The following is a 13,085-nucleotide window of genomic DNA, read 5'->3' as shown; positions in this document are numbered from 1 at the left end:
GAACCCTCTCCGATCCCGTGAGTCGATAAGCGAGAGCGCTGAAACCAGATCTCTGGGTCCGCCCGATCTCTCTGATGACTGGCTGCTGAAGGATTAGCAGTGCAGCCCCGTGAGGAAGCGCTGCCCTACCTATGACATTTGACATAGAGTCTTGCACCAGCCCGTCCCTCCAGTTCAACGTTTCGGGCACCCCTCTCTATTCTAGGTTAGAAAGTCGGATAGAGAGTCAACCGTCAAGACTCCAAACAATTTGTGTAGGTTTATCTCTTTGTTTGCTAACTTTGATTCAATTGGACCGTGTCATCTCCCTGTTCTCTATTTCCTCCCTGCCGTCCTCAACTCCTTTTCGAGGCGCCTACCTCTGCACGACTTCCGGGTTGCATGCCCGGTTGGTTCCCGTCTACTAATCTTGGGAGATAGCCCGCAATACCCGACACGGAGGGCCGGTTTTGCAACACGGCACGTAGTCTACCCGTGCAGTTTAATCAACAGACCATGCCTATCCTGTAGCAGTAACAGCAAACTACTAAAAAGGAAATTCGTCATGATGTGTGCAGGGGCTTTGAGTAGAAAACTTACAGCGTAAGCCCTTGATCGACTATCTCTGGATGTAGATAGGCAGGCCAATCTGGACGCTTCTAGTCGTAAAGGCGCTGATGGATTTGTCACCTATGCAAACGGCAGGGAAGCAGGTATTCACTTTCCACAGTACCTATTAGCTTCATAATGGAGGGAAAATTGGGTTAGAAACACCAACACAATCTACTGTTTTGGAAATAAACCACAGTAGTAGTTCTTATCAAAACGCTATGGTACTAGACCTAGGACATGGCACCTGTGCTATGTCCCATCGAGTAGCACGGAATGATCACCCAGCGGCAGTCTATTTCCACGTGTGCTAGAGAGCAATAACTACCCAAGGAGATCGTGGTTGATCTAGAGCACTGCATCACTCGTAGTCTGTCATAGAGTTTACCCTTTGCTTAATCGCCCATCTTACGATAATATCGTTCCGCTATCGCGCCATCATCAACACTAAAGAAGGAAAGATGCAAGGAGAACAAAGAAACATGGAATGAGAGTCAAATACTATGTGTAAAAAATTGAACACGTAGAGTGCTGTGCGATGGGGATTTTTGCATGCAATTTAATGCAAGGCTCTCTAGCTTGCCAGCACACGTTTTGTGCTGCGTACGATCGTTCACCAGTGATGGGCGACGGAGAGATCGTAGACGACCTCTATATCGCACCGAGATAATCGCCATGACGTACCCAACGAACCACAGTATTAAGGTTACGATGCAGCAACGGCCGATGGTAAAGATGAATCGTCACAGCTTCGGGGTAAAATGTGCGAGGGATCGTACATTACTCGGAAGGATCTGTGTATGCATGCAGCAGGTTCCTTTTCTTCGTTGTACCAGGGAGATGAGATGAGATGAGATGAGGTGTAATGGAACCTACCCAAGATCCGGGTTGAGACCATTGCAACGGCCCTTCTTGATTACGTTCAGTCAGTTCAGCCCAACACAGCAGTAGCAGCGGTAGCGGCAGAGAATCTAAGGTTGGCGCCAGGGTATCAGAAAAATCGACCGCTGGGAGCATAAGAGACGAAATTAGTAGGTCATTTTATGCTCCTTAGACTATAGTTCTTAGACTACTTATTTTTATACCCTAAGACCTAGGAGGCTATTTTTTCTGCTACCCACTAGGTTGGGTTGGTTATGGGCGGGTAGAGAAGAGAAAATTGGGGCGGCCGGGATAAGAACGGACAAGGAACACGACACAGACAAGTCTTGGAGAGGGTTCATTCTGACTCTTGACTCTTAGGTGAGGGCCAACGCCAACGCCAGCGCCAGGTCAGGCTCAAGCTCAGGGTCAGGGGTCTCCCCAGCAAGAGTCATCTCTGATCCGCTAAAACAAAGCAAGTTAGGGGAAGCAGAGAGGGGAGTCGATATAGCCAACGGTGAGCGGGAGCGGTAGTGGAGCCTCTTAGCCGGATTCATGACCCTTGCTCCAAATCGAGCCAAGATATTTGGCATCATGGGTCATTGTCGTTGATGAGCAGAACATCCCATCTGTGGCTGACTCGATGTCAATCAAATAGCGGCACGCCCTAAGCCGCAAGCGGTGGTCGATGTGTCGATAGAACCACGATAGCCTCAACCGTTTTTTTATGAAGCCCGAAGCGTCAAGGGGAAGAAAAGTCATTTTCCAAGGTTGTTGTAGGATTCTGAGTCGCGCAATCGGCGAAATGAAGCGTGCTAAAGGTGAGCCTGGCCGATGAAAGGAATGGTTCTGTCTCCAGGTACAGACCGTAACGGTACAGGACAGAACAGATCAGTCTGTACCTGTGATTTGTGCTTGTGCTTGTGCTTGTGCTTGTGCTTGTGCTTGTGCTTGTGCTTGTGCTTGTGCTTGATGAACCCTTGCTTTGTTTTGGACACCTGGCTGGATACATGATATGGAAACAATGGACCCCATAGCCCCCGATCGGCAACGGTCTGATCGTCCATCTACAGCAAAGCCACTCCGCTACGAACAGCAGAGTGCCAAAGCGTGCATGTCTCAGTGACAGGAGACCAGAACGGTGGAAGGACCAGGGAAAGAAGGAAAAGCATCAGCTTGACAGGGGTTAAGGTCCAAGACAAGGGCAGGGCAGGGACAGGGGCAGGGACCCAGATAATCAAGGAAGATCATTCTCTCGACAAGGACAAGGTTCCAGGGTTCATTATGATTGGCGATGGTCCACTTGATGGCAGATCAGAGTCATACAAGCCAATGATTGTTCAACCCTCCCCAGGACCGAAGCGCAACGGGCGCCCGAAATTCTTCGGGAGATGGCCCAAGCTCCTTCTGAGCACATGAGAAACATTTACGAACACAACACTACAAGTGTACTGTAAGTATCGTGACGTGACACTGAGCACCCCTGGCGATCACTAATTGTAGAGAAAAAAAGAAACCGTTGAGACTGCCGTTGTAAATCCCGGCAATACGTACCTGCCTTCACCACACTTATATATGGATCACCTAGCCCTGTCGCAGATACCAAGGAGATGGGTATTGTTGATTATTCTATCTTGATCCGAAAATTGAACTGAACTGAATTACAATCGCTCCACACTACCCAAGGTATGAATCATGGGAATGGAATTTTTGTTGTTAATTAGGGGTGTGCAAAGACGATCTGCCTAGCCAAGGATAAACTCATTTTTAATTTAGGCGGTTGAAGATCGCAATCCATCTAGGTTCAACCAGGATGAAGGTATTCTGAAAAAGTCCATGTTGCTGAGGCATGCAGTTTTTAAGAGAGGACCAGGGGCTAGCCAGCCAAGTAGACGCATGCTTCAGTCGGGATGCAACGGCGGTTAACAAGACAAGTGAAGCATAATTAATACCAGTCAATACACCACATGAGGTAGGTAGGTGTGCTACACGTTACACATTCACAGGTTGTTGGGTCGTTTCGTATTTTACCTAGATTGCGAGAGATACTGCAGGTGAGGTAACATTTTGCTCTGCTGTCCGTCCGGCAATGTTAAGTTAGAGTTATCGCAGGTATGTGCATACCTACGTTGTGGTATGAATCTCTTTTTCATTATTTTTTTTTGCTTTTTGTAAATCCATGGATCTTCTTCATCACCTTCTGTTCTAGCTTGACCTGAATTTTGGGTTTGGAGTCTTCTGCTGTTTATGCGTTTCGTAATCGTCATCGACAGAATGCAACGTCCTGGTTTCATGTGAGCCACCCCGAATGTCGTCGGCGGTCCGCCAAGAACCCTGCCTCCAACTCTCAGCTGGCTGGGTTATGTGTGTATGGAAACGGGCAGCCCGCCTCATCGGTGACATTACTACCCTGTACCGTAACATCGTAAACTGTTACCTAGTCCAGGTTCGCTGTACACCCACCCGAATAGTCGGGGCAGGGTCCCCTGAGACGGTAGGTAGTAGGGTCCCATAGTTTATTTGCTTCCTTGGGTAAATGTGTTGCATGCAAATAGAGAAGAAGAACCCTGTGGCATAGATGTATGTTGCTTTTTTCTCTGAGGCTGGGGCTGCGTTGGGTTTCGTCTTTTTTCTTCTCTTTTCTTCTCTTTTCTTTTCCTTCTGATTGTCGGTAATGGCGACTCCGATGGTGAGGCTGGAACTATTGACCCAAGTAAATCACGTACAGGTTAGTATCCATGGTTGGTAATTTGAACAATAACGACCTTGTCCATGTGCGTTGCGTGCATGTAATGTACATGAAAAGGTAGCGGTAATTAATAGAATATGTCAGCTTGTTCTCATATCCAATCAATCAATGGTGTTGGTATATCCCGAGCAAGGGTGCAGCTCAGCCAGCTGGGTACAACGACAACACCACCTCCTTCATAGGTGCCTAGGTTCGTCTTGCCCCTCCTGATGGCCGTTGGGGCTACTGTACGGCAGCGACGTTGGTTGACAGACAACCGCGTTACCCATGGATGAGGACGGTTTCACACATACTGTACCATGGTCATGGAACCAGTACCTCTTGGTTAGTAGTTCGGATCAGATCAGAAAATAGAAACATTGGTCGCACCATGATTACACAGCCCAAGGTGAAGATGCGGCAAACCAGTATTCGGAGGGGCTGCATGACTGCAACACCAGATAATTGTGTCATGTAACACCCAGGATACTTACTGACTGCTCAATGCTGATAAAGATCTTCCTCCTCCGAAGCCGTTCGGACTGTTGTCCTCAGGCACGTCATACTGGAGTCGGAGGGAGATTGAGATTGGGAGATCTTTCCCCATGGCAATCGCATCAAACCCCTATAGTCGTCTTTTGTGAGATGCGCATATATGACAAAGACATGGATTCCTGCATCGTCGGGTCCAAATCCCTTCCGGGTGATTGGTTCAAGAGCCCGGAAAATTTGCTACGGAGCTTGCATGTCGGCCGCTGCCACAACCCTTGCCTGCTCCTCCTGCTCGCCTGCGTGCGGGATCGACACCAAGGCGATGAGCAAGACCAAGATTGGCTCCCGTCCAAGTGGACATCTACATTCGAGTGCCGACCCTGACATCAGCTGGCCCCAGAGTAACGGTAAAGGTGAAGAACCCTCTCCAAAATGGCTTTTTGTTAGATTGCGATGTACCCCCAATATTAGTCTAGTGAACCATTCAATTGATTGTATTCGTTCTTTTGTCTTCACAGACATCAGTCAGTCCACAAAATCCCATCTATTTTGTGTCAAGTGAGACTCACGATCCCAGCCCAACCCGACTACGTGGGTAATCAAAGTGATGTGCAGTCCCATCCATTTAGGCTGGATGTGACGTGACAGGTGACGGATGAGAGCGACTGGATGAACATGCGGTTAAGATTGCGAACAAGGCTCAACTCACGGTTGTTATTGTCGCGTGGACCAGGACCTGGACCTGGATCTGCCCCTGGGCCCTGTCTACCAGGTCGTTTCGTTGTCTGTTGTTGACCTGATTAGACATGATCTGACCTGACCAGGCCAGGTCTTGGCCTGCCTTGAACTTGAGTCAGGCAGGCAAGATGAGAGGGACGACAAGGGGGGGTTGGGGCGCACCTACATAAAAGAAGCAAAAAAACAAACTAATCCATGTCTGAGTCGAAACAAAAATGGTCATTAGGCTGATGGAGAAGAGAAAAAGTCCGAAGAACCAGTAAGATAGCGAGGTAAGCTTCATTATTAGCCCACGGTGCGGGAATAACGACTGATCCTATGTCCCATCACCATGACTCTTTTCTATGCATCACTACGTAAGGGCCGGCCGGCAATAAAATAAAAAAAGAAACAAGAATAACGGCACGTAGACTAGAGAAAGGGAGAAGAAAGACGGAACAGGTCAGACAAGACAAGTCAAATCAATACGTATTTTGTTCACTACAGCACACGGCCCGGGGCTGTTGGCGGCTCCCCGATCTCTCCACCAATACCCATGATCAATAGCCCCTCCATCTTTTTTCTATGCTGCTCCAGATACCCGTGTCCTTGGGCGCCGAGAAAGAGAGGGAAAGGGAAAAAGCGTTGCGCGTTGACAGAAAACAATCACACCCACGGCACACGATGCAACCTTGTCTTGGTCAAACTTCCCGGTTGGGCCATGCTGTGTTGCCAACTCTGGACTAGTCTTCTCGCAAGCTCCCTAGACCAAAGCATGAGCATGGTCCCTTGATTCGGGACACCGTCGAGCCGGTTCTCTAGTCTGGTCTGCAATCAGATGCCTCCATCAATCATCGATCAGCATTGGTCGACCTGACGATTTGAATCAGGTAAAGTAGCTACGTGCCCATGCATGGCAGGTTGACCAGGTCAAGGTGCAAGCAAGGCTAAGTCTATGCTGGCTAGTGGATCGACGGATCGATACCAGTATTTCAGGAATAAGAAACAGAATCAAAGCGCCTTCCCCGAAGGAAGGGTTCCCTATTGGGCCTGAGCAGCCCGGGCGCAAGCCAAACGGTGTTGGTATTGCGCTATCCTATGCTAATAGGATGGATGTTCCTCCTCCTCCTCTCCCATCTTATAACAGCTAAAACAGAAACACGCTTCAACGACGGGCTCAGAAGACAGGACAGGACATGCAGCGGGGAATAAAGCACCCATCTTCATGTGCCCGGAGCTGAATTGAGCTGAGCTGAGTTGTGTCATGCTGCGTTGCGTTGCGTCGTGTTGCGCCGAGTTTAGCTTGGCTTGGCCCAGGCTAGGCTTCAAAAAGATGCGTTCAGCCATTGTTGACAGTGGACCAGGGGGGGCCAAATCGAGATTTTGCATTTGGATCTTGGTATTCGTAGGGAGTAAAAAGAACTCACGACAATGCAGTCACTTAACCCCCCTCCCCAGGTCCCCAAGTCCCCCCCCCAGAATAGATCACCGTAGATCCCCTGTGCCGTCTCTATTGGCTTAGCGCAGTCGCTCTCCCTCTACTGTAATCAATGCATGCTACCAAGAGAGAGACCGACTACTGATACAGATTTCAGATCGGATATGATAACAATCTTCTGTTTCTGTCGCCCAGTCATGTTGCTGGGGCTCTTGTTGGACAATGATTGCCAACCTAACTCTATTTCGCATGTTTCAGTACAAACTCTGCTATCGTCTGCCTTGTAAATTCGTGTCCATGCGTTGCCACATTCCAGTGTCACTTCCGCCTGTCAGGCATTTCTGTTGGATTGTGCGTTTGTCAAGGCTTCTGGACAATGCGTTCACTGCACGGTCGTATCCGAACGGGCAGCAAATTCGATACTAAAACGCTGTCCGTTCGTTGTACCTTGTACCATGAGCCTTGCAGACGGAGAGATCGATTATTCGACAACATATCTCAGTCACAAGAATAGCAAAGGAAATCATGAGTCAAGATTTAGTTGAGTTCATTAAATATATTGGTTGTGTTAAAAGCACTAAAAGCATTTGGCTAAGCCCCTGGGTCCTGTGACATTTCGCTTTGTCATGAACGTGATGTAAATAGACAGCCATGATCGCACCTAACTCCGTACCTGTCCCTTAAAACGCCTGGTATCTTTCCTTTGTCAAAATCAAATGTCTTGTATGCCCGCCAATGTTTCCTCTATACATAGCTCGGCACAAGGCGAAGTCGTTGAGCGCGTTGGGGTTGAACAATTAATCCAAGAGGGAATGCAGGCGCATGCGAGAGTCCTGTTCTGATCGAGGCTGTGCTTGACACTGAGGCTGGGACTGCTGCTGTACGGGCGAGCTCGGTGCAGTAGGCAACTGTTTTTGTCCTGGGATACCGTATGGTGAAGGATATGCCGGCTTGTACTCTCCTCGCTCTGTAGGTAGCCTGTCCCCGTATGAAGGGAGAGGGGCAGCGTTGATACTGGGGAGCGGGAGCCTGGGATCACCATGGCTGGAGTAGTGACCGCGGAGTGGCGGCAACTCAACAGGCCTGTACAGAGGAACGGAGTGGTGAGCTGGTGATGTGGTGTAGTTAGATCCAGTTTCGGATTCGGCACCATCGGAGGAACAGGGTGAAGGAAGAGGAGCTTCAATCCAAGATCCACCAGTGTGACGCATCATAGGCCCTTGCATGGGCGATAACTGTGCTCCTGGGATATGGTGAACGGGTGTTGTCGAGATAGATAGTCCATGTCGGTTTGCAGAATAGTAGTCGTCGTGGCCGTGGGTGGCACGGCGACGATCTGATCGAATCCGTCTGTTTTGGCTTCCATTCCACCAATTCTTGACAGCATTGTCACTTCGTCCATGGAGGCGGCGGGCAATCTCGGCCCAGCGCTTTCCAAGTTGTTTTACAAGATCTTCAATCAGGCGGCCCTCCTCAGGTGTGATAGGCTCGTGGTTGAGAGTTGGCTTTAAGTTTTGGTGGTAACGCTCGCGACATTGCTTTGGTGATCGTGAACCCAGGCTCTGAGCAATGCGAACCCAGTTGAGAGGGCCAATTTCATGGACAAGGTTCATCAGACAGTGATCTTCCTGCTGGGACCAAGGTCCTCGTCTGTGAGGGGGAATATTCGAATTCATGTTGACTGGGCGAGTGAGTGAAGACGAAGAGTCTGGGGTGCTGGTAGAGGCTGTTTGGGAGACGTTGGCTGGTTTAAATAGGACGAGCGGATGAAATATTAAAATGTGTGTACGCTGGTTGGTTTGTGTTTTGATTAATATTAGAGTTAAAGCTTGTTGATGGTGGAAGTGCAGAGTGCAGAGTGCAAAAGTATAGAATAGATAGAGTTGAGTTGTGTTGAGATGAGTTGAGATGAGGCTCAGGGGAAGAGATCTTGATTCAGAAGGAGGGAGGTAGGGTGATAAAATATCCGTGAGAAGAGGAAGGATGATGGATCGATGGATGAATTGGGATAGTATAGAATAGTTAGATGGGGCGGAAGGAAAGTATGAAGCGTGTGCAATGTATGGGGAAAAGTAAAATCGTGACACCGGGTGTGAGGTGAAGAGAAGAGAAGAGAAAGAGAGGAACAGGAAGGGGGGGTGTGTGGTGGGGAAAAAGAAGGAGTGACCGACCGAGCTTCTGGCTTCTGGTAGCTTTTTGGAGGGTTTGACACCCCAGTCAACAAAGTTTCTTGATCTGCCACCAGGATGCCTCTTCTTTACGGGTGCCGCTGTCGAGTTTACTGCATTGCATTGCACTGAAGCGACCTGAAATGAACTGAACCTGAACTGGTTTGCACTAGGCACGCTACATAGTGGCGCTCTTTACCAGGGGGGGCGTGAATCTGGGTTATGTCAAATCAATCGAGGTGTGGTGTGGTGTGTGTTGTGGAGGGTGTGTCAATGTTTTAGGGCGCGGCACATCTCCACAGGGTGTAAAGATCAGAAACATCCACCTGAACTGCCCGAACCCGGTCACTACGTACCCATATCTGGAGCCAGTGGATGCTTTAACCTTCAGTGGAGGGGTGAACCCTACCATCACTCAACGAAAAGGTCTCATATCGTGACGGGATTGGCTAAGTGTCTTGACCCGCTGCCGTCAAAGCGATATGGAAGGTAATGAGTGATTGACTGGTAGAGTACATGTTATTGTTGTTGTTGGCTGTCATTCCCACAGTAGCGATGTTATTACTGTTGCTGTTAATATCCATGTCGCTGTGGCTATCTATTACTGTTGTAGTTGGTTGGTTCAACGTTGACCGGATGCGATGAATACCCTCCTACCTCGCTGTTCTGTGCGGATACCCGTCTCGAACCGTACCCGTCTAGTAGTAACCGGTTGACCTCGTCCCTTTCTTGACCTAGGCTCGACTCGACTGGGCTCGACTGGACTCAATTCGATTATAGACCCTGCCGCTATCAATATCCAACAAAACCTTGCATCTTTACGGGTCCATCGCGTCGCAACACATTGCGCGGAATGCCAACAAAGCCCAGAGTTACCCTCTGAATTTCTACAGATATTCCTAAGTACTATGTTTCCATACAAACTCGCACAGGCATCATGTGCGCGTGAACGGTCTTTAACCGGCAATATCGACTCACATGCCCGTCAGTCGGCATAACAACAACTTAACTTTGAAAGGGAGGCTATTCCATACACCCAACAACCAGTCATAGAATCAAACTCAATATCTGGGTAGGTGAGTGACAATGCGTTGCCAACGTAATTGCATCCTGTTGAGCGTATCATGTATGGCTGACAGGTACGTTAAACTTCACAATTGCTGTTCTCTCCTCATCGTCCAACGCAACCGGTAGCAAGCAAGCCCTCTTCTCCTATTGATGGAGGGAGCAGGTCGACGGGTATAGCGTAGCCGGTATTAACTGGTCAACCGACTTCATCGTCAAAGTGATAGTTCACATAACCATAGCAATGCTGTCAGTCATCGGCCCAACTCTCTCGGACCTTGCCGTCAAGTCAAGCCAAGCCACTGAAAGCAGTCTTCCAATTCCAGCCTCTGCTTTCCTGATGCCTAGAACCATCTGTCGCATTAGGAAAGTATCTTGTCCACCAAACTTCAATGGTTGCGGGGTCCATCTGCTGGTTCTTGACCTTGTAGGTTTGCTCTGCCTCCTTCTGCCTTTATGGAACTTGCTCGACCAGCATTTATCATGACCACTATCAAACCCTCGGTCTTTTCACTTTGTAATGGCCCGGAAACAATGGCAAGACCCATTTCTTTCTCCATACCTCTATGTATGTCAGCTTTCCTGCCTACATTCGCGCCACTGCTTTACGTGGGTGGACGTACTCAAGCGCCTATTCACACGATACATCACAAATCTCTTCTACGATCTTCAGGCTGGATAGAGCCGACAAGAACTTTTGTCGCTACAGCTGTGCTTGTAGCGCTTTATACAGACTTGGCGTGCAAGACTCGACATGACATTGGACCTGTTTCCAGCCACCAGCAGGAAGCAAACAAACAAACGCTCTCCGATCTTCAGTTTGTATGGAGCTATAATTGGTGAGTAGTATCATGAATAGTTCTGAGTATATGGATTGCACGGAGCACATGACAATTAAAGTGACTGTTAGTTAGCTGATCAAACTGAGTCGTTTCGTTTCGTTTCAATGCCAATGACCCACGCTACCATGGTTCCAGGCCTCACCGTCGCCATCGCTGCCAGCGCGTGTGCTGTGGACCTTTTCGGTCTGCGCATAGACACTCTAGCGGAGAGAATGGAACGGTCAGGGCAAGGGTCAAAGGTAGGGCGATCATCGACAACGGGTGGCTGCTGTCTTGAGCCACCTGCTTGGGATCTTCGGGCTTCAAGAACGCTACGCTACGGCACTCACTGCTCTTCTCCAACAAGCATGGGCTGCCGTACAATCAATACGTTCAACTTGGGTTGCGGCAACTTGGACGTCCCGGCTGATCGGTGGAGTTCACTGCGACGCTTCTGCCATTGTATACTACCACGTCGGGCCTCTTGACAGAGTACTCCCGACGCTGTTCGGCTTGGCTCAGGGAGTTCGCGATGAGGATGACGGTGCGCCCGTGCTTTTCTGTCCAAGTTGAGGCAGATGCATTCATTTATATGCAAATCGGTAGCAGGTAAGTACATCGACGAATGGTTTGCTTGACCCTCACCTTGGTTTGATTGAGGACAGGACAGCAGCACATGAGCTACTTGCTCCCAAGCATGAATATATCTAAGGGTATCCCTACTTGTCCTAATCCCTGGCAACGGTGACCTTCCAATACCTGACTCGTCTGATCACCCACCGTTGCACTGTCATGGCAAAATAAGATTGCTGCCATCCCCATCTAGACGATCTGAGGGCGAATGTCGTATTCCGTCTAATTGTAAATCTAAACAGCGAGAACCCTGAGACCCTATCGCTTCTTACCCTTTCGTCCCCCTAAAGTACTAACGTTATAGCCCGCCCCGTCAAGTCTCTTAAGATGCGGAGAATAACAACATGGCCATGGCCAGGATTAGAGGAGCAAGGCAAGGGTCATGGTTTAGTAGGGAACCACTACGACCGAACGAAACGAAACAAAAACAAAAACGGGCGCGGCTAAGCTCGAACTAGGTAAGCCCTGCAAGTCGACAAGGCAAGATGGACAATTGGCGTCCGTTGAGCTCGGATCAGCCCACGCATTCGGGATCACAGCGCAGAACGCTCAGGCATAAGGGAGGACCACCAACTCCATATCTCAACCAACTGAATCCTTTCGTCGGCGTTGAGTGACGACATCTGACTCGCTCCCCTGGTCGTGGATTTGGGTTGACTGCTGTGAATAGGGGAGGGCCACTTGTGCTGTGTTTCCAGATGGTCTCTATTCCCACAATTACCAGAGTAGTTCCTCTTGAGTATTGATTATTTCAGAGAGTTACTGTCGTAGGGCTCCATGTGCCTTTCACACCTCCTGACCCTCATACTCTAGAAACTGCTACTTCATCCTACTCGAATCAGGGGATAGATTACTGGTGGGCAGGGCAGATGACGATATTGGCAATAGTCCCTCCCCGCTCAGACGTTGATGGAGCCCCTAATTCTACCTGGTACTCTACCTACTCCAGGTGAACCTCGGCCGCTAAACAGCAAACATGGGAGGGAAAAAACGTTGTGGCGTCGGCGTCCCTTTGAATACCAAGCCCTTTTGGGATTACGCCAAGAGAGACGGACAACGGCTTTCAGCTCAGCTCAGCTGGCTTCTCAGTTGTCATTTCGCTTGTCCAATAGCATGTCTTCTTCCCCTGTCGTGTTGCACAGTTTCCTCGCTAGGTACCCTGATTCAGCTCGGATGTGGTCACATCATTTTCCTTTTACAGCTTCTCCTCTTCTCTGACCCAGCTGTTTCTGTAACCTCACTACCGAATGTGTCGTATCGAGAGGCCACTCACCCTATACCTTTGGTACTTACCTGAAACTTCACCACCAAGACGGTTTGCTTGACCTTTCGTTGAAACCACCGACGCTCTTTACCTACGAGCGTGACTACAAACACTTACGTCTTACTTGGCTGTTTTAGTTAGTGGTTTGGTAGTATGGGTGGGTACACAGAGCTGCAGTCGACACAAGAACGTCAACATATGCAGACATGATCAGTTGCAAGCGGCAGGGTAGTTATGCTTTTGTCCACCCAGACTTCTGGGTCGTCCCAAATAAAGTGGATTAGTCGGCAATAACCTTGGTGGCCGTTCG

General features: G+C 49.2%; 1 protein-coding gene across 1 annotated transcript; it reads right to left on the bottom strand.

Annotated features, from left to right (window-relative positions):
* Window positions 1–7,621: 7,621 nt before the first annotated feature.
* On the bottom strand, window positions 7,622–8,500 carry EDB82DRAFT_520627 (Homeodomain-like protein; the record flags this gene model as incomplete). Its single annotated transcript, XM_025730339.2, has 1 exon — window positions 7,622–8,500. The coding sequence occupies one exon, from the start codon at window positions 8,498–8,500 to the stop codon at window positions 7,622–7,624; it is 879 nt and encodes a 292-aa protein (XP_025589474.2).
* Between the last annotated feature and the right edge of the window lie 4,585 nt (window positions 8,501–13,085).

Source organism: Fusarium venenatum (assembly GCF_020744135.1).
Source record: "Fusarium venenatum strain MPI-CAGE-CH-0201 chromosome Unknown EDB82scaffold_1, whole genome shotgun sequence".
Lineage (NCBI taxonomy): Eukaryota > Fungi > Ascomycota > Sordariomycetes > Hypocreales > Nectriaceae > Fusarium > Fusarium venenatum.
Note: the sequence above shows the minus strand (reverse complement) of the source record. Positions and strands in the feature narration are given on the sequence as shown.